The sequence below is a fragment of the Triplophysa rosa genome, linkage group LG15 (assembly GCF_024868665.1).
Source record: "Triplophysa rosa linkage group LG15, Trosa_1v2, whole genome shotgun sequence".
NCBI classification, from domain to species: Eukaryota; Metazoa; Chordata; class Actinopteri; order Cypriniformes; family Nemacheilidae; genus Triplophysa; species Triplophysa rosa.
The window spans coordinates 24,621,749-24,642,745 of NC_079904.1; the positions used below are offsets into that span (position 1 = coordinate 24,621,749).

The 20,997-nt window shown below is 41.5% G+C and overlaps 1 protein-coding gene across 19 annotated transcripts in view; it reads left to right on the forward strand.

The window, feature by feature from the left end:
* The window catches only part of ptprk (protein tyrosine phosphatase receptor type K), a 142,491-nt gene that overhangs the window by 107,211 nt on the left and 14,283 nt on the right, over positions 1-20,997 (forward strand). For 3 of the 19 annotated variants that reach the window (XM_057352086.1, XM_057352091.1, XM_057352089.1), the window contains 17 exons: positions 1,267-1,468; positions 2,444-2,549; positions 2,956-3,235; positions 3,388-3,424; positions 8,486-8,621; positions 12,873-12,902; positions 13,795-13,946; positions 14,401-14,436; positions 15,932-15,943; positions 16,729-16,913; positions 17,385-17,472; positions 17,827-17,966; positions 18,111-18,128; positions 19,022-19,058; positions 19,149-19,246; positions 19,976-20,092; positions 20,257-20,411. In XM_057352086.1, coding sequence (XP_057208069.1) covers positions 1,267-1,468; positions 2,444-2,549; positions 2,956-3,235; positions 3,388-3,424; positions 8,486-8,621; positions 12,873-12,902; positions 13,795-13,946; positions 14,401-14,436; positions 15,932-15,943; positions 16,729-16,913; positions 17,385-17,472; positions 17,827-17,966; positions 18,111-18,128; positions 19,022-19,058; positions 19,149-19,246; positions 19,976-20,092; positions 20,257-20,411 — 1,829 coding nt within the window. The remainder of the gene's footprint in view (positions 1-1,266; positions 1,469-2,443; positions 2,550-2,955; positions 3,236-3,387; positions 3,425-8,485; positions 8,622-12,872; positions 12,903-13,794; positions 13,947-14,400; positions 14,437-15,931; positions 15,944-16,728; positions 16,914-17,384; positions 17,473-17,826; positions 17,967-18,110; positions 18,129-19,021; positions 19,059-19,148; positions 19,247-19,975; positions 20,093-20,256; positions 20,412-20,997) is intronic. The other 16 variants (XM_057352094.1, XM_057352095.1, XM_057352096.1 and 13 more) reach the window with 14 other exon arrangements.

Sequence of the window (20,997 nt, forward strand, 5' to 3'; positions counted from 1 at the left end):
ACAAAATGTCCCCACAAAGATGGCAATATCCAAAACCTTGTCCTTGTGGGGACATTTTGTTGGTCCCCATGAGGAAACAGCTTATAAATCACACAGAATGAACTTTTGTGAAAATGTAAAAGAGCAGACAGTTGTGTGTGATTGTTAGGGTAGGGGTAGGGAATATGAGATACAGTTTGTACAGTATAAAAACCATTGCGTCTATGGAGTGTCCCCATAAAACATGGAAACCCAACATGCGTGTGTTGTGTGTGTGTGTGTGTATGTGTGTGTGTGTGTGTGTGTGTGTGTGTGTGTGTGTGTGGTGGGAAGGGTAAACCCTACTGGTATGGGGACAAAATGTCCCCACAAATATGGCAATATCCAAAATCCTTGTCCTTGTGGGGACATTTTTTTGTCCCCATGAGGAAACAAGCTTATAAATCATACAGAATGAACTTTAGTGAAAATGTAAAAGAGCAGACAGTTGTGTGTGATTGTTAGGGGTAGGGGGAGGGAATATGAGATACAGTTTGTACAGTATAAAAACCATTGCGTCTATGGAATGTCCCCATAAAACATGGAAACCCAATGTTGCATGTGTGTGTGTTGTGTTGTGTGTGTGTGTGTCGTGTGTGTGTGCGTGTTGGGTGTCACGTTCATGTCTGCTGTTCGTGTGTGCGGAAGGGTAAACCCTACGGTATGGGGACAAAATGTCCCCACAAAGATGGCAATATCCAAAACCCTTGTCCTTGTGGGGACCTTTATTGGTCCCCATGAGGAAACAAGCTTATAAATCATACAGAATGAACTTTTGTGAAAATGTAAAAGAGCAGACAGTTGTGTGTGATTGTTAGGGTTAGGGGAGGGAATATGAGATACAGTTTGTACAGTATAAACAACCATTGTGTCTATGGAATGTCCCCATAAAACAGGAAACCCAACATGTGTGTGTGTGTGTGTGTGTGTGTGTGTGTGCGTGCGCGCGCGCCTGTGCGTGTGTGTGTGTGCGTGTGACCCAGTATGAGCTAACCCCACATCTGTGTGTGTGTGTGGAAATGCTTCAGTGTGAAATTCTTATGTTATCTGCATCCAAAATCTGCCATATATTTATATCATTACAGTCATTAAAACAGCAGTCGTTGTGTTGTGTTGTGTTGTTGTGTTGTTTTGTGTTGTGTTGTGTGGATGCTGATGTGGTCACTGCTACATCTGTGTAAAAGTGTAGACTTGAATGAGTATGATGTAGTTGTGTATGAATGAGGATTGTTGTGTTGTTGTGTTCAGATCAGCTACAGTGCGGTTCATTCGTTTGATCCGTCAGTGGTGTTACAGCGACCGGCGGTGCTCGTGTCATTAAACTGGAACACATCTCGACACAACTTCACACAACTGCACCCTGGAACCACATATCAGTTTCTGATCCGAGCCAGCACCAGCAAAGGATACGGACCCGCGACCACGCTCAACGTCACCACTAACATATCAGGTGTGTGAATCAGTCTGGAGCTGTTCTGACACTCACTCATGAGTTTGATGAACGTGATGAAGATCTTGATTTTGCTGCGCCCCTTTCAGAGATGCACGGATCTAATATACTGTGACGCTTCTGTTTTCAAATGGTTTACGTTCATTTAAGACACAATGGATTACTTTTACAAGGATGCTTGCTAATATGGGCATTTTGGCATCATTTCGTGTGCATATGTCTGTTTAAGAGTAAGAAGATGTGAAGGAGAACTCAATTCAGTATTTTGTGCGCTGTCTGGGTTGCGGCTTTCTGACCACGCACACATATTTCAAACACCCTTCTAAGAACAGAATCCAGTTCTCTTTTTTCAAAATGGGCATGGCTTAAAACGTTCCAATGATCGTTACGATACGGCACTGGCCCGATCGAGCAAATGCCATGTCCGTCAACTGACCCGAGGGTGGCCCCGGGGCCGTCCTTATTAGTATTATTATTCTTGAGCCCTGAGAAGCACCAGTCTTTATATTAGTTTGTTTGTTTGCATTCAGTTGAATTAAAGGTGAAAGCTCCTGATGTGTTTTCTAATGAGCGGCAGTAAAACTGTCATTATACTTCACCGCTCGGAGGTGTAATACAGGAGCAAATGTGATTCTCCATCATTTCACACATTCATCACTTCACATGAAGGAACCGCCACACAGAAATCTTGCTCATTTGTGTTCAGTGTTATTTCTTTGTTTAAATGCACAGAATAACAACATGAGAGCTGGTTTTCAGAGAATTTTTTTCACAAGATCTGGTCGAACATGACACTGATATTTACAAACAAAATAGATAATTAAGACATACACAAAATGATATTAAATACTTTTTGTACAAATATTAAAATGAAAATTGACTAAAGATATTGGCTGGAAATGTACTGCATGATTTTTTGTCATGAGTATTGCATCAGCTCTCTCTCCCTCCCTCCCTCCCTCCGTCTGTCCCTAGCACCGACTCTTGAGGAGTATGATGGATCAGAAGCTTCACTCAATGAGACGGCCACCACCATCACCGTTCTGTTGAAACCCGCCCAGGCTAAAGGAGCTCCAATCAGGTGCGTCCCTTTCTTCATCACATGACTTAGTAATGAGTGATTTGAAATAAACAAGCCTTTTTTCATTCCAATGCATTCTATTTGTACATTAGAGCTCTCTGAATTGAGCTCAAATTGAGTAACTGAAATCACAAGAACGTGTTGATTCTCAAAGATGCTTAAAATTCGCTCCAACAAAACAAAAAATCTCAAACTATTCAATAGATCATCTATACACAAAAGTGCTGCTAAACACTCCTGCAATCCTCTGCAAACATTACAAGCATTTCTGTTTCACCCGTCTGTCTGTCTGCCAGATGTTTGTCAATCTGAAAGGCTTTTACAGAAAACATATGAACTGAATTCTTATTGTAAGTTTGAGTGCAGATGGTCTGATTGGCTGTTTTTCTGTGTCTGTCATCAACAGCGCCTATCAGATCGTAGTGAAGGAGATCAACCCGCGGCGTGCTCGACGGGAGGCAGGCGGCAGCAGCAGCGAGTGTTATCGTGAGCCGGTGTCCTATCAGAATGCCGTCAGCGGGGGTCTGCCCTATTATTTTGCGGCAGAACTTCCACCCAGGAATGTTCTGGAGCCGCTGCCGTTTACAGTGGGCGACAACAAGACATACCACGGCTACTGGAACGCCCCGCTCGCTCCGCGCAAAAACTACAACATCTACTTTCAGGCCGTGAGCAGCGTGGAGAAGGTGAACACATCACAAACAGCGTTTGGTCATGTACCTTCAGACTGATCATTAGAAAACAAATGAAGACATCATTTATATCATACAACATGTGTTATATAGATGAATATTCTTTGAGTTTCTGCTCCTCAATCAACTGTTTGTTTGTCTTACAGGAAAGTAAAACGCAGTGTTTGAAACTGGCATTTAAAGGTAAAGTCCTTTCACTCTGTCAATATCTGCCTATGCTCTCTCTCTCTCTCTCTCCCTCTCTCTCTCTCTCTCTGTGGTCTCTGTGTGTGGTCTCTCTCTCCTCTCTCTCTCTCTCTCTCTCTCTCTCTCCTCTCGTCTCGTCTCTGTCTCGTGTGTGCTCTCTCTCTCTCTCTCTCTTTCTCTCTCTCTCCCTCTCTGTCTTTCTCTCTCTCTCTCGCCTCGTCTCGCCGTCCGTCATCGCCTTCTCTCTCTCTCTCTCTCTCTCTCTCTCTCTCTCTCTCTCTCTCTCTCTCTCTCTCTCTCTCTCTCTCTCTCTCTCTCTCTCTCGCTCTGTGTCTCTGTGTGTGTCTCTCTCTCTCTCTCTCTCTGTGTCTCTCTCTCTCCCTCTCTGTCTCTCTCTCTCTCTCTCTGTGTCTGCGGCTGCGATAATAATAAAATAAAATAAAGTGTTTATTATGGTTTATAATATATTTTTTGAGTTATTAAACATTGTATCGTTAAATTTGGTATTATACCTTATATTGCTATCATATACTGTTGTGTACCAACATTAACACAACATTTCCCCAAAACCATGTTTAATCTGAGATACAAGGTTTATGACTTGGGAGCAGGGAGATACGAGATTACGCTGTCATTGATAAGAATGGTACGGACACAGACGTTGCTGCTGCCAGCAGTGTTCATCAAAGTCTGCGGTCGCGTTGAGCCTTTTGACAAGAGACGAGGCGTTAAGTGCTAATGAAAGCTAATGATTGTGGTTACATACATCTTCCTAAACTCTATTTTAAACGTTAGAGCTATGAGTGATGCAATACCAAAATAAAACGTTAAACAGGCTGTCTAATGTCGTCTTTACACAGCAAAGGCGGCACAGAAACCGAATCTGAAGCGGCTTAAAACCACGAAAATGAGTATTTACACAGAGCGTTAATGCAGCTCTAAAGCGGCATAAATGCATTTACACAGGAATTAAAATAATGCGAAATAATGCTGAACATAACCACAAAAACACAGAGCGTTAATGCAGCTCTAAAGCGGCATAAATGCATTTACACAGGAATTAAAATAATGCGAAATAATGCTGAACATAACCACAAAAGCACAGTTCTAACAATATGCTGATGAAATAATATCTTAAATTAAACAATATAAACTCAAAATATATATATACTGACACTAATAATAACAATGCATACTTTAGGATAAAAGCAAATAATAGGCTATAAATGCAACATTTTAAATGATTTTCCTAGCTAACAAACACTCTCGGGCACCTCGCTGCATATTGAAAGACACCAAAAGTTGTTTTAAAGAGCCACAAAGTCACTGTCGACCAGGTAAATGAACAGTTCCGATGTTACAACAAATGTTACCAGATCGTTTTCGTGTATGAAATATTGTCCTCAATGAGATGTGTCTGGAAATATAAAGACAAAATCCTGCATTTCAATCCTAGCCCGACAAGACCCAAATAATTTACGTTCCTAGGGCCGGGCATCTGTGCACAATCGCTACTGTCCTCACTTTACGATCTGGACCGAAGCACACTTACATTATTATGATGCGACTGTTTTGAGGTAAACGGTAAGAAAAGCACACACTCTCTCATCACAACACAATGTTAAGTTTGTGATTTATTAAGTGTTCGACTTCATGCGTGTGTTGCGGAGACCCATCTGCTTAAGTAACACGAGAGCTTTTCAAATAACTCTGCGACACTGCATTATGTCCGACAAACCTAATATTTGAAGTAGTTTGAGACGCACAGTAAAACATGTCTGCATGTGATCGTGTCACACGTACCGGAAGTTTTTTTCCACGAAGGAGAGGAGCTTAAGGAGGAATTTAAACAATGTCATGAGTTCAAATAAAAAATCTGCATGAGTTCAAATAAAAAATCTGCATGCCTGGCCTGAGTCACAAACAATCATACTCCAAACATTTTTCTAAATTAACTTTAAAAAGAAACGAATAAATGTAATTTGCCATTAAAAACTAATCTAAACTATTTTAATGGCTGAAAACGGTCTCAAAATTTACATCCTGCAAAAAACCTGCGTTGTTATTATTAGCCTAAAACAAATGTGGCTGTGTGTTTTTGGCTTCATCTTCACTCTCTCACTTTCTGCTGACATGACAATGACGTAGTTTAGAGCGGCTTTAATGCGCCTTCATTTACACTTAACCTGAGCCGCGCCTTTGATACTAGGGTCTGAGGAGGGTCAGAGGCGGCATATTTTAGATCGGCTTGCGTGCGGCATTGCGTCTTTACACAGAAATTTAATCCGCCACAGAGACGCCTTAACTCTCCTGTGTAAAGACGCCTTAATATAGGCGGAAATTAATCTGCACGCAAATAAAGTCGGCGGTCGCGTTGAGCCTCTTGACAAGAGAAAAGGTTTCAATCGTTAACCAAAGCTAACGACTGTGGTTACATACATCTTCCTAAACTCTATTTTAAAGGTTTAAGAACTATAAGTGATGTAATACAAAAAACGATGAGCTGACTAGGCTGTCTAATAGGCGGAAATTAGCCGAATCTGCTCGCAAACTTACCTTCGTGGCTCACGGGCTTCCTTCTGCACCGAAGCATTACAGCTATCAATTTTTAACAAAACAACTCAAATGTATCTAACCTAACTATTTTCACTCGTTATTGTCTAAAAAACTTTCAATCAGGAGACGTAATGCCGAGAAGCTCCCGCGGAGTGAAGAAGAGGTGGAGTTGCGAGACTTCTCAGACAGTTGAAGTGTCCAATGGAGTTAAGAGATTTGCTCTCAAGCTATTTTCAACACTTTAGATTGGTTAATAATTTGTAAAAATAACAGACCCACATGGGGACTGACCAATAGCATCGATTTGTGAACAAATATGAAATTGACCAAATTTGGACATAGGAGGTTTCCGCCCGACAGCGACGATATGTACTGTAAATATATAAAAACAGTATAGTTTAAAGGATAAATATAGATGTAAGTAGCAAATTAAAGGGCTATAATAATATAATGTTGTGTAGCTATATTGGAAGCATCAGGCCAGGGCAGATTGATTGTTTTCTCTTGTGTTGTGACAGACAGCTAACACACAGCAGTCCCTGTGTTCTCCTAACATACATGCCACTTTCTCATCGTCTCACTTTCAAACGTCTGGTGTACGGACTTGATTTTTCCATCAAACATCGTCCGTATGTGCATGTGTTTTGTGCATTGTGTTAGGAAGTGGAGTTGTGTTGATATGTTGAATGATATTTTCATTGTGTTATTCTTAATGCAGCGAAATGTGTATGTGTGTAATTCATCGTGATGTTGTGACAGTTAAAAAGCATCTCGTCTGGAGTTATTGCAGATTTTTTTCGTATCCTCGGGGTCTTCATTAATTGTTTTTCAGCGGGAAATGGAATACTAAAACTCTGCCCGAGGCTCAGATCGCTCCCACAGCGGATTACATATAACCCACCTCATGTGTTGTTTAGCAACAAAAATGGAATTTTATCTCCAAAAATGCATGTAATCCAATTTCCATTGAATTTCTTGTAGTGTTTTCTCTCAAATCACATTCATGGGAGTTAACAGAAACAGAAGAGTTGTGGCGGAGAACATAATGTGATATCTGATATTGTGTGTGTGTTATTGACCTGATTGATGATCAGTGTCTGTGTGGTTCATCTGCTCACAGGTTTTATGGATGGTAATAAAGGATCATGTCGAGTCATACGTGTGCTTGAGCCCATGACCTGTAGAATAAGGCTGCGGTTTTCTTCAGTGTCACAGATGAAGTGTTCCTGAAACATGTCATTCATCCTCAGTCTTTGATATGCCGAATCCTCAAGCGCCTCAGAGATGATGTTGCTTAGTCTGATCCCAACCCAGAAATCAGATCATGTGACATCTATATAAACTGACCTAACCTCCAAAAAAGAACATTTACATCTGTTCTTCATCCGACCGTCTTCATGAAAACTCTTGAGTGAGTGGTGGGTTATGGGTTTGTGTTATTGGGACGGTTGTTATTTCTGCGTTACTGAAGTTTAACACTGTTTGGCCTCAGAGACGTTCCAGTGATGATGAGTTTGGTGATCTCTGTGAATCTGTTGTAATTGTTGTTGTGAAAGTCATGTGACCCAGCTGTCATGATGATGATGATGATGAAGATGATGGGGAGTGGTGCTCTCTCTCCGTCTCTTCTTCTCGCTCAGACAGCTTTTGTTGGAGAGCTATTGTGGGGTGAAGGTAAAGCTCTCCCGCGGCTCCGGACGCTGAGAGCGAAGCTAACAAAGCCATGTCACTGGATCATTACCTTATCTCCCCTAAAAGCTTCAGGACATGGACAGAAGATTCATTCCCTCCCGCCGCTTGGACTCATTCACACTGCAGCTTTACCTATAAAGCCTTTAACAGCAGAACGCGCATAAACACCGCCTCGGTTTGGGCATGATGGGATTCTCTCAGCACCACACTGGAGAGAACGAAACCCAACCGATACATGATCTGAATGTGATATGACACGGAATATAAGGGATGTGAAGATCATGTATAGAGCCGCGGCTTTTATCTCCAACTTTCACCTGTTTCATACTTTTCTTTTCTTTTTTCAGCGTAATGAGTGTTTTTTGTGCCGTGTATAATGTATGAGCGCCAGGTAATAATATTAGCATTGAACAACAGAGCGAAGGTGTGGACGTCTGCCAGGATTTGGAGAAACATATCCCACAGTCTTTTTCAAGCCATTCTGTCCTTTTCTGGCATCGTCTCAAGTGAAAGAGATCACACACGCACACACACCGCCGCTGATGCCACTTTATGTTTGTCAGCCGTCCAGCCGTTTTCATGGAAGAACAAACAGAGCCCACGCTTGTCTTTAGGTTCAGAAACTTTCATGACGATTGGCTTTATTTAGAAGTGTTTGGAAGGAACAGATTAACATGCATGCCGATGTCGTGATATGAATATGTGTAGTGGCGTTTTATTTGTAGATGTAATCGAGAGCAGAATGAAATGAGCGCTCCCACACATCAAACACGCGAGAGTGAACGTTGAAATGTACATTTGTGTGTTCAGGGGCGACAGAAGAGCCGGAGGTGATTCCAGACCCGGCCAAACAAACCGATCAGGTGGTGAAGATCGCCGGCATCAGCGCTGCGGTGCTGGTGTTCATTCTGCTGGTGCTGGTGGCCGTTCTACTGGTGAAGAAAAGGTCAAACTGAAATCACAAACATCTGTCACCGTCATCTCATGAATTAGAAATAAATAACAAGGGTGCGAAACCTCCGTCTCTGTGGCCCTGCGTGTTGTTCAGCTGCTAGAGAGAGAGGAAAAACATTGGATGTGCAGTCACCAGTGTTCTTCTGCTGCTGGGTGATGCTGCCATCATGTGTTCTTCTCCTGAACAACACACCAGCCCTACACATGAAGGAGTTTGATAACAACCCTCAGAAATAAATCGATACATTTCTTAGATCCATTCTCTGAAACAATAGAAATGATAAGGGGTTAAAGAAAAGAATTCAGTTTATTTACATGTATGCATCACACACACACACACTCTTTTCTAGTCTTGCAGTCTGTATATACTGTATTTAGTCAGTTTCTGCGTTTCCTGGGAATGGAACCTGTGATTTATTTCCATATTCAACATGAGTCCATCCACTGGCAACAAGGCATATTTTCACTTATTAGAGTTATTGGATTCATTTTATAGCACGTTATTGTTGCAAATTTTGTTGTACTTGCATCAGACTAGCTCAGTTGACAGCACCTTACAACAAATAATAAACATATAAGAGATATAGATGTGTAGATGCACTCTTTCAAACATGAGCTCACATGACACTAACCCACTGATCTATATCAATGACTGGATTGCGTATAGATAGAACGCTAAACCACCGGACGTGTTGCTATGCCTAACTGACCGAGGGCGTCATTGACTGACAGTCAAAATAACCATCTGAAATAACCCGTTTCGCAGCTTACCATGCACAGGGTTTGTTTTTAGTTTACATGTATGTTTAAATTAATTGTTACTTAGGATGTTTTTTCAGTGTTTATGTTTAGTTTGGGCAGAATAGCGATGTATAAAAGTGGGTGAGGTGAGTGGGTTTGCACACAGTTGGCTTGTAATGGCAGGTTTAAATGTTTAGAAATAAAACTTCATGACTTTAAAACCACACAGTCTATATTATCTGTATATAGAATGAGCACATTTGTCATATGATGAGGTGTCTCCTCCATCTGCTGATCTGTTATGTACGCTACTATAATGAGGATGAATGTAACTCACTCACAGATGGGAAAATTCACCACTTTAAATAAACATTTACAGGCCTGAGACATTTGCCTTGTCAGAATGTACTGGAAGACTTCAGTTTGAGAAATGGGACTGGTAAGGTACTGTTTCATCGCTCATATGTGATAACTCCCTATTCATTTAGTAGAATGTTTGGGCATAGCAACAGGACGGTGCGGTGGCTTCAGTGTAATGACGTCATGAGCAATCCAGTCATTTATATACATCAGTGCACTGTACAGAAGAGGTTTTATTCAAACATCAACTCTTCAACAATCACATCAACATCACATTCAGCACAGGCTCACAAAAGACAAACACGTGGCTCTCATACTCATGCATACTTCTTTCAGTTCTGTCCAGTACTCCTCTGTACTTCATTCAGTTCTGTCCAGTACTCCTCTGTACTTCATTCAGTTCTGTCCAGTGCTCCTCTGTACTTCATTCAGTTCTGTCCAGTGCTCCTCTGTACTTCATTCAGTTCTGTCCAGTGCTCCTCTGTACTTCATTCAGTTCTGTCCAGTGCTCCTCTGTACTTCATTCAGTTCTGTCCAGTGCTCCTCTGTACTTCATTCAGTTCTGTCCAGTGCTCCTCTGTACTTCATTCAGTTCTGTCCAGTGCTCCTCTGTACTTCATTCAGTTCTGTCCAGTGCTCCTCTGTACTTCATTCAGTTCTGTCCAGTGCTCCTCTGTACTTCATTCAGTTCTGTCCAGTGCTCCTCTGTACTTCATTCAGTTCTGTCCAGTGCTCCTCTGTACTTCATTCAGTTCTGTCCAGTGCTCCTCTGTACTTCATTCAGTTCTGTCCAGTGCTCCTCTGTACTTCATTCAGTTCTGTCCAGTGCTCCTCTGTACTTCATTCAGTTCTGTCCAGTGCTCCTCTGTACTTCATTCAGTTCTGTCCAGTGCTCCTCTGTACTTCATTCAGTTCTGTCCAGTGCTCCTCTGTACTTCATTCAGTTCTGTCCAGTGCTCCTCTGTACTTCATTCAGTTCTGTCCAGTGCTCCTCTGTACTTCATTCAGTTCTGTCCAGTGCTCCTCTGTACTTCATTCAGTTCTGTCCAGTGCTCCTCTGTACTTCATTCAGTTCTGTCCAGTGCTCCTCTGTACTTCATTCAGTTCTGTCCAGTGCTCCTCTGTACTTCATTCAGTTCTGTCCAGTGCTCCTCTGTACTTCATTCAGTTCTGTCCAGTGCTCCTCTGTACTTCATTCAGTTCTGTCCAGTGCTCCTCTGTACTTCATTCAGTTCTGTCCAGTGCTCCTCTGTACTTCATTCAGTTCTGTCCAGTGCTCCTCTGTACTTCATTCAGTTCTGTCCAGTGCTCCTCTGTACTTCATTCAGTTCTGTCCAGTGCTCCTCTGTACTTCATTCAGTTCTGTCCAGTGCTCCTCTGTACTTCATTCAGTTCTGTCCAGTGCTCCTCTGTACTTCATTCAGTTCTGTCCAGTGCTCCTCTGTACTTCATTCAGTTCTGTCCAGTGCTCCTCTGTACTTCATTCAGTTCTGTCCAGTGCTCCTCTGTACTTCATTCAGTTCTGTCCAGTGCTCCTCTGTACTTCATTCAGTTCTGTCCAGTGCTCCTCTGTACTTCATTCAGTTCTGTCCAGTGCTCCTCTGTACTTCATTCAGTTCTGTCCAGTGCTCCTCTGTACTTCATTCAGTTCTGTCCAGTGCTCCTCTGTACTTCATTCAGTTCTGTCCAGTGCTCCTCTGTACTTCATTCAGTTCTGTCCAGTGCTCCTCTGTACTTCATTCAGTTCTGTCCAGTGCTCCTCTGTACTTCATTCAGTTCTGTCCAGTGCTCCTCTGTACTTCATTCAGTTCTGTCCAGTGCTCCTCTGTACTTCATTCAGTTCTGTCCAGTGCTCCTCTGTACTTCATTCAGTTCTGTCCAGTGCTCCTCTGTACTTCATTCAGTTCTGTCCAGTGCTCCTCTGTACTTCATTCAGTTCTGTCCAGTGCTCCTCTGTACTTCATTCAGTTCTGTCCAGTGCTCCTCTGTACTTCATTCAGTTCTGTCCAGTGCTCCTCTGTACTTCATTCAGTTCTGTCCAGTGCTCCTCTGTACTTCATTCAGTTCTGTCCAGTGCTCCTCTGTACTTCATTCAGTTCTGTCCAGTGCTCCTCTGTACTTCATTCAGTTCTGTCCAGTGCTCCTCTGTACTTCATTCAGTTCTGTCCAGTGCTCCTCTGTACTTCATTCAGTTCTGTCCAGTGCTCCTCTGTACTTCATTCAGTTCTGTCCAGTGCTCCTCTGTACTTCATTCAGTTCTGTCCAGTGCTCCTCTATACTTCATTCAGTTCTGTCCAGTGCTCCTCTATACTTCATTCAGTTCTGTCCAGTGCTCCTCTATACTTCATTCAGTTCTGTCCAGTGCTCCTCTGTACTTCATTCAGTTCTGTCCAGTGCTCCTCTGTACTTCATTCAGCTGAATGAAGTACTTCATACTTCATTGCTGTCTAATACTCTTCTTCATGAATGTGAAGAATGCGCTCTCGTACTTTATACGCTCTTGTGTAGTACCAGTGTAGAGTAATGATAGTAATGACAATATGACTGCACACTTCATTCTCATGTTAGTCTTGGTTCTTAATCGGCATCTTTAAATGTATTTCAGCTGAAAGGTGTGAGTTCGTTTGCTCAAAACGTTTGTTTTGTGGAGGGTTTATTTTCAGAATTTCGTTGAGTATGATTGATGTATCACTGATATGAGAAGCTCATATGTTGATATACTGAATCTGGATACACAGCCATTATGAGACAAGATACTGCATCTTTAAAATGATGGTCATCACATGATTTGTTTTGCAGGACGTCAGCAGCTTCACATTTTTGATTTGCTGTTTTCTTTCATTTGCGTTTCTTGAGTTGTGCTCTACATTTGTGATTTATTTTTAATAGTCTTTTTGTCTGTGCTCAAAGGTTTACTGCAGTGACATATCAGATCAGAGACGCATGATGAAATCTTACAGTCAGAGTTTTGCATGTTCTCATATTCTCTTGTTTTTTTTATTCCGTTTTTCTGTAAGAGTCAGTTGTAAATGAATAGTTTTATAAGATTGCAGACACATGTACAGATCAGATGCTTTGAATCTCACATTACGCTCACCCGTATCTCTTCATGTGTTTGTGCTGTTTCTCGTTCGCTCACCAGGAGGAGCTACTATTCTTACTCATATTACCTGTAAGTAACAGAAGCGCAGCAGTGGTTTATTCTCTGGTTAGTCCTGTTAGTCTTTTAAAGATGCAGTATCCTTTTTTCAAGCCAAAACACTATTTGTTTTGACCAATCACGTTCCTCGGCACTCGATTAGTTCTTTGACATGCTCGGCAGCAGTGTTTTTTGAAAAAAGAATGCTGCACTTGTGTGTGTTGTTGTTTGTGGGTTGGTGTGCATGTGTGTGTGTGGGAAGGGAAGGGACGGGACGGTCACTCACTCTGTTCATCTATCATCCTAACACACATTCATTCATTCATTTGGCCCAAAACCAAAGTCCTACTCCTGAAGGACCCGTCCTCTTCAAAGTGCCCAGATGATGATTGTGTTTATTCTTGTCGCAGAGAGCATATTAATATTACATTCACAAATGTCCAGTCACAGTCCCAAATGGACAGATATTTGACTTCAAATACATCCAGATTTAGTTCTTTTAAATACACAAGCTACATCACAAACTATGGTGATATCTCAGATATGCTGTTATTTGTCACTGCATTCAAGTAAATTAATCTTGTCAGTTGTAAATCAACACCTAAACCAACATCTGACACAAATGTCAAAAACACGAGCATACTGTAAGTCTTTGTCAGATGGTGATTGAAGAATCTTGTTGAGAGCTGTGAAGTTTGGACTGGTTTGCATGCTTTTATCTCTTTCACTGTTAATCTTGCTGGATTTCCTCTGGGTTTTCCTCGACTGTCCTGTAATTCCACTTCCTGTCTTCTGTGTGTGTGTGTGTGTGTGTGTGTGTGTGTGTGTGTGTGTGTGTGTGTGTGTGTGTGTGTTTGATGTGGGTGGAATGATTTTTGTTTCCTCGAGATCTTTAATGACTTTATATCTTTATGTGGTTTGTCAGGAAACTTGCTAAGAAGCGCAAGGATGCCATTGGAAACACGCGTCAGGAGATGACACACATGGTGAACTCGATGGATCGCAGTTATGCAGATCAGAGCACTCTACATGCTGAAGAACCCGTCACCTTCATGGACTCGCACAACTTCAGCCGCTGTGAGTATTCAAACCTTCCTGCATCACAAATCATCGGCCGTCAGAAAGACGAAGAGCTGAATGAAGGAAGTAATTCCCAGCAGATCAACAAACTTCTGTACACATGTGTTACTTATGATGATTTTCTTCAACACGTTGCTCTGCTGTTGCAGCAGTTGAGAAGAAGATTTGTTGTAAGGTGTGTTTTTGTGTCAGGAGATGATATGATGTGGGTTGTGGAGGTGTTGTGAAATGTCAGAAAACATGTGCTCTCTGATACACTGGAATAACCAGAAGCAACCTTCAGAAAGCCGCCCACACTGAGATAATGAAGCAGAAGTGCTTGTGTGGGACTGAGAAAGTTTCCACTGATTCTCAACATCAGTTTGGATTGTGATGTTGATGATCACAGCGGTTAGCGACATCACTGATGATGACACACAGTGTTCTAATAACTGCTGATGTTTCTCTACAGTGCCCAACGATCCGCTCGTGCCGACGGCTGTGTTAGGTGAGACGTGTTACATGTGTGCGCGTGTGTTTGCCGGCTCAACCGAGCAATTCAGTTCATGTGTCATGCGTGAAAATTCTAACCGTTATCACATTAAATCACATCAAAATGTTATTATCAACATACACTGCCATTCAAGAGTTTAGGGTCACTTTAGTCTCCTTTATTAAGTTTTTCCCCAATTTAGAATAATAATAAACTCCTAAAAACACAAATGTTACTTTGTTGTGACCAATTATTGAGTAAATCAAAAATCGCCTGTTATAGTTGATCAACACTATTGGTGTAGAAATGTTCTCTCGTTATTTTATCAAGCAGCTTTAGTCTGACATGGATTTTTCACATCTACTGTAATCTGAACTTTTATTGCCTGACGTTTTTCTCATTATTCAATTCAAGTTATCCTTTTAAAAAACATTTTTGGTTTTGTAATAAAGAATTATATTATATTAACAAAAGATTTTAAAGATCAGGAGAAGAAATACTTTTAGTGAAGTGACTAAACCTTTCGGTGGTGTAGTGTTTGTTCATAATTCACCAATAATATATACAGCCAGTTTTCATCAATACTCTTGAATAGACGGTTTCATTTTAACAACATAAACAAACGTTACTGCGCATGCACACTTTTGAGACCCCATCTTAACTTCCGGTGCACATTCACAAACAATAGAGCGCCTGTAGATTATTACTGATAACAATCAAAAGACACCGAGAAGAAGCGTTTCTTGACTAAACTTGTCTCTCCAATATTTTGACTTTAGACTGCGATACCAAGCACAACCACTAGATGTCAATGTTGAAATTAAATTGTTGTTTAAATGTGACCAAATGCAGGACAAATAGTTTATTTAATCAAATCAACATACAACAAAATCCAACAAATCGTTTATTTAATACAATTAGTATACAGTAAAATAATAATACAAATTAATATGAACATAAATTAAATCAATATAGTTATATTATTAGACACTAGCCAAACACAAACCTGAAGTTAACTGGGGGTCAGGCTTATACTTCAGCTTTATTACAGAAGTGAAATGTGTTGTGTTGTATATTTTATGTGTTTATTTTGGCTAAAGTTGAAATCAGATCGAAGTATTAAAATGAACTGAATTGAGTTACATGAGGAACTTCATTACCCAGCATGCATCACTCTTGTGTTCATCCTTCACAATGTGTGTTATAAAGAAATCTCCACAAACAGTCAGTCTTATAACAGCAGATGATGATAAATTACACTCATGTATTAGACACACTGTACTATAATGTGTCGTGTGTGTTTGAAATCAAACTGCATTGATGTTTTTATTCAATAAGCTCGCTTGCTTAACATGTGGATGACATCGACACACATTGTTTGTTGTACTGTAGTTGTGTTGTGTTGTGTTGTGTGTGTGTATCCGCCCCCCATCAGCTCTCATACACAACCGGTGTGTTACACTAATGTTGAAAAACTAAACTCATCTTTTCTCTCTTGCTGCCCATCAAGTGCCCATTACTGGTAAGTGTGTGTATGTGTAGCAGAACTATCAATACCAGTTCAATATTGTGATGAGGGCAGCTCTTTATAAAAATAATATGATCATAAGATGTAAGATGTAACTCAATTTTGAGCTTAAATCATTAATAACGACATATTGCTAATAAACAAAAAGTGTAGAAATTTTCACTTATTTTAAAAAGGATTTTCCAATTGTCACTGTCAGAAAATTCTAGAAACGTCTGTAGCACAGGGAAGGTGAGATGAAGCGATGAACTTGGTTGGTGAGGACAGTATCAGTCATAAAAGTCAAAAGCCAACCTCACATGAACACTTGTGAAGTTTTGGATGACTCATGTTTAGTAACTGTTACATAAAACTGTTGTTTTGAGCGCAGTACCTTGTCATTTCTGCGTACGAGTAATAAAACCCAAATGTATAAATGTGTGAAAATATTTGTTTGTTTTTTGTGAGTAGCGTCGATGGAAAAAATTGTTATGTGATTTTCATATTCAACATGTTTGTTAAACTTCATAATGAAAAAGTAAAAATGAAAGCTAAACCCAACTTTGAAAAAACTTTGTTGCATTGTGTTATTGTTAATGAAAAGGGAAGGAGTTTTATTCGGTCAGTATTGTTGGCAGGTGGTTTGTTGAAGCACAGATATCACAGTGTGTCATCTGTTTATTAATTGATGTGTTTCTCATGGCACAAAGCACACATGCGCTCACGTGTGTACAGATTGTTGTTGTTGTTTTGAGAGAAAGTATCTGCATTAAGATGAAACGTTTGGGTCTGTCGCTCAGATGAGAACCACACGGCCGCAGCGGAGAACAGCAGACTGCTGGATATCCCGCGATACCACTGCGACGGCACTGAATCGCCCTATCAGACGGGTCAACTGCATCCCGCCATCCGCGTGGCCGACCTCCTGCAGCACATCAATCTCATGAAGACCTCCGACAGTTACGGCTTCAAAGAGGAGTATGAGGTTAGAATGTGAAGGATCATGTAGACACGTCTGTGCTGATGTCACTTCCAGACCACGGTTCTCTCGTGCTTACACTTGAGTTCAAGGCAAACCATGTGAATTCATCCACGGAGTCCTGGAATATTCCTACCTCATGTTGTTTGTGGTTCTTATGAATCATTAGATGCATTACACCATTGCCACATTTTCATAAAAACATTTGTGTTTCTCTCTCGGTGAGGGTTTGGTGCAGCATACGTTGGTTTCGTTGTGAGGTTTGGGAGTTAAAACACACACACACACACACACACACATGCAGACGCTCTACAGTCGCTGTGAAAGTAAAAGCATGATTTGAGAAGCACAAGTGAAGAGATGTCTGTTAGATACGGTGAACACCTGTGAATCACTCCAGCATCACTTCTTAATCGTGACATTGGTATGAGCATCTATTCATCCGGCGTACAGTAATTCTGTGTTTTCTCTCTTCAGAGCTTTTTTGAGGGTCAATCCGCCTCCTGGGACACAGCAAAGAAAGAGCAAAATCGCACAAAGAATCGCTATGGAAACATCATCGCATGTAAGATTGAATGTCCGCTGCGCTTTAATATGATCAGCGATTCTGTCCTCCAGCCGGACTGACTGACGGTTTAAAGAGAACATGCTGGCTTCATAGGGTTTCTTTAGATGTTGGCGTTATCGTCAGTATATTGAAGGAGTTTTCGGTTTAAGATGAGGGAAATAAACACACCTTGTAATGGGTGCGATGAAAAAGGAGACATCTTTGAGATAAAAGCTGTGATAAAATGTTTGATGTTGACATGGAATATGGCCCATACGAAGAAGGTTCTCTTGCCCTGTTTGGAGAACCCTTTAGCTTTAGCTCACAATAAGCGTTGTTTTTCTTGTGGTTGTGTTTCCGTGCGGCGTGCAGACGATCACTCTCGAGTTATCCTGCAGCCAATGGAAGACGACCCCTCGTCCGACTACATAAATGCCAACTACATTGATGTAAGTGGAGATGCCTCCTCCTCCTCCATTGGCGAACGTGTGAGAAACGTCTCTCCCTCCCTCGTATGTGAGGTCTTTTCTGCATGCCTTTGTCTCAACTATACACTATTTGAAGCTTTTCTTTTCTTGCTGTTGGAGGTGCTTGCTGACTCACTGACATTTGTTGTGCTCTCTCTCACTCTAACGCCGTTGGTTTTGGGGCGGTAGATTTGGCTGTACAGGGATGTAAGTATCGCTGTAGGGCTTTTAAACACCCCCAGCACAACCACCCACCGCACCGCACCGCACCGCACATGCCCTGACGCTCATCTGCATGAACACACACACACACACACACACACACTCATTGATTCTGTTGCTTTCAGTCTGCTCATCGTGCATGTGAACATCACTGCACTCCATCTTATGCTCATCATCAGCTCTTTCTGTTATCGTGCTGGAGGGGGGGTGATGTTGGTGTGGATTTCAGATGACAAATATAAAAATAACCCTGAGGATTAGATGTACTTATTACACGGCTCATTTGAATGCTTGATTCCGATTGGCAAGTCGCGACATTCCAATGGTAACAACCGCTCAAGACTAATAACACCCTGTAACCCGGATGCTGCAAATCATTTTGAGAGGGACAGTTTAATATTACACAAAAATTCAATATAAATATGTCTTTTCATAACATACAGTATATGACATTATATTTACAAATGATTCAACCAAATTGAATGTTCATGACGTTTGAACATCGTTTGTTACTTTAAAACCGAAACTAAACGGCTTTTCCTCGCGGAAGGTGTGCATTCGGTAAAAATGAGCTCATAAGATATTTCAAATTCACATTTCATGTCCAGTTTGTTTCTCATGTGGCAAGTGGGCGTGTAATAAGCGGGATAATGTACAAGCAACCGGTTGTTATGGCAGAAATAAGCCCCTTGAGTGAGACACAAGACCCTCCGCTTCACGTCCTGATCACACTGGAGGGGATTATTTCACCATAACAACCGGCTGCCTGGACATGATCCATCACATAATCAAACACGTGTTGCTCTTATAGTGTGCTGCTGATCAGCCGAATGGATGACGATGTCATCATACTGTGTGGTGTTGTGTTTCTCCTGCAGGGATATCAAAGGCCCAGTCATTACATTGCAACTCAAGGTAAAGAAGCAGAAGAAGAAATGAACGAGTGAACGCCCGTCTGTGTCAAACAGAGAAGTAAAGCGTCTCTCTGTCTGCGTCTTTCTCCAGGTCCCGTTCATGAGACCGTCTACGATTTCTGGAGGATGATCTGGCAGGAGCAGTCCGCTTGTATCGTCATGGTAACCAACCTTGTGGAGGTGGGCCGGGTATGTCACTATACTGCCTGCTGATGTGTGTGGGGCCTTTTTTGATTTCCTCGTGTTGTCTTGTGTGACCTGAAGGCCCCCTGCCTGACAGAACCTTTTGACGAGTGAGTGACACCTGACATTAATCTCACCAGAAACTTTCGGGTACCATCTGGGACATATTTCACCCCCACAGGAGTAAACATATAGTATCTAAGGCAAATAAAACCTATGGTCATGATGATTAAGGATCACATTTCAGTGCACAAACACTTCATGCTGTCTCTTTGCACACACACATACTGTATATACATCATAAATACTGATGTAAAAATGCACCATGACTTTCTTTTTTCTCACACATTACTGGGAAATGGGATTTCATAATATTTCTAATATTGGTCATTGTAAAAGAGTTGGATTGTAACTATATTTATTTCATGGTAATATTTGTTGTGCTGACTTTGATCACGATTCACTCGTACAGTGACACACGAGAAACACTGCTCAAAGGGTTCAGGCATGTGTGTTTTTATTCATGTCTTGTGCATGTTTGTGGATATTTTGTTAGTTGCATGTAGATTGACCTCACAGCTGTCTGTGTAATGACAGCACTTATACAGTAAATACAGTACAATCATAAGAAGATGGAATCAGAAGCAGACGGCTGTGATTCAGCATGTCATTGTAATGTTTGTATGAATGTATTCCATGAGCACATACAGTAAGAGGTTTCTTCTCCTCGTGTAGGTGAAATGTTATAAATACTGGCCAGACGATATGGACGTTTATGGAGACTTTAAAGTGACGTTTGTGGAGGTCGAGCCGCTTGCAGAATACGTTGTCAGGACTTTTACTCTAGAACGGGTGAGACCACCCTTACAATCATGACTCTCGTTTCATTTTCTTCACATGCAAACAAGTATAAAGAGTGTTTGTAGAGTGATATCTTGCACAAAATGTGTGAATGTTGTGAAGAACATCTTATGAGCTTCAGTAGAAACACAGTGTTGTTTTGTGGTGTTTTACAGAGAGGTTTCAATGAGGTCAGAGAGGTGAAGCAGTTTCATTTCACCGGCTGGCCAGATCATGGAGTGCCGTATCACGCCACCGGACTCTTGTCATTTATACGACGAGTAAAGATATCCAATCCACCCACGGCAGGACCCATCGTCGTCCACTGCAGGTACTCCAACACAAACTCTACATATCGCATTCAAGCAGACTGATCATGTGACGAACGCTGTGTGCCATAGTAAAAAACACAACACTGCTGACATCGTGCACCTGTGTGAAGAGGAAGAACGTGATATAAAACATGGAAAGCTTTGTGTAAATGCATCGCCTCAGTCTTCATGTGTCTGAGATGCTGTAGAAGAGAATGCGTGTCATGGCCTCATGATGTCATTTCCTGTTTTAGGGTGCATGTGAAGGGTGTTTTTAATCTTCACCCATGCATCCACATCTGACAGTATTGGCCGGAGTCTCACTTCTGACCTCTTGATCTGTGACAGGAGTGTAAAAGACAATCATTGTACATCAGCAGCTGCGTGCGTGCGTGTGTGTGTGTGTGTCGCAAGAACAGGATGTGGTTTATCTGCATCTCTCCATGCACTGAACAATGCCATGATGCAGCTTTCTCTTCACAATCACTTCTCATGCTGCTGCTGACGCTGATGACTTTCTCTTCTTATAATGATAATAATGTTAATAATAAATGCTATTTTATATATCGCCTTTCAGTGTTACTTCCCAAAGCGCTTTACTTAAAG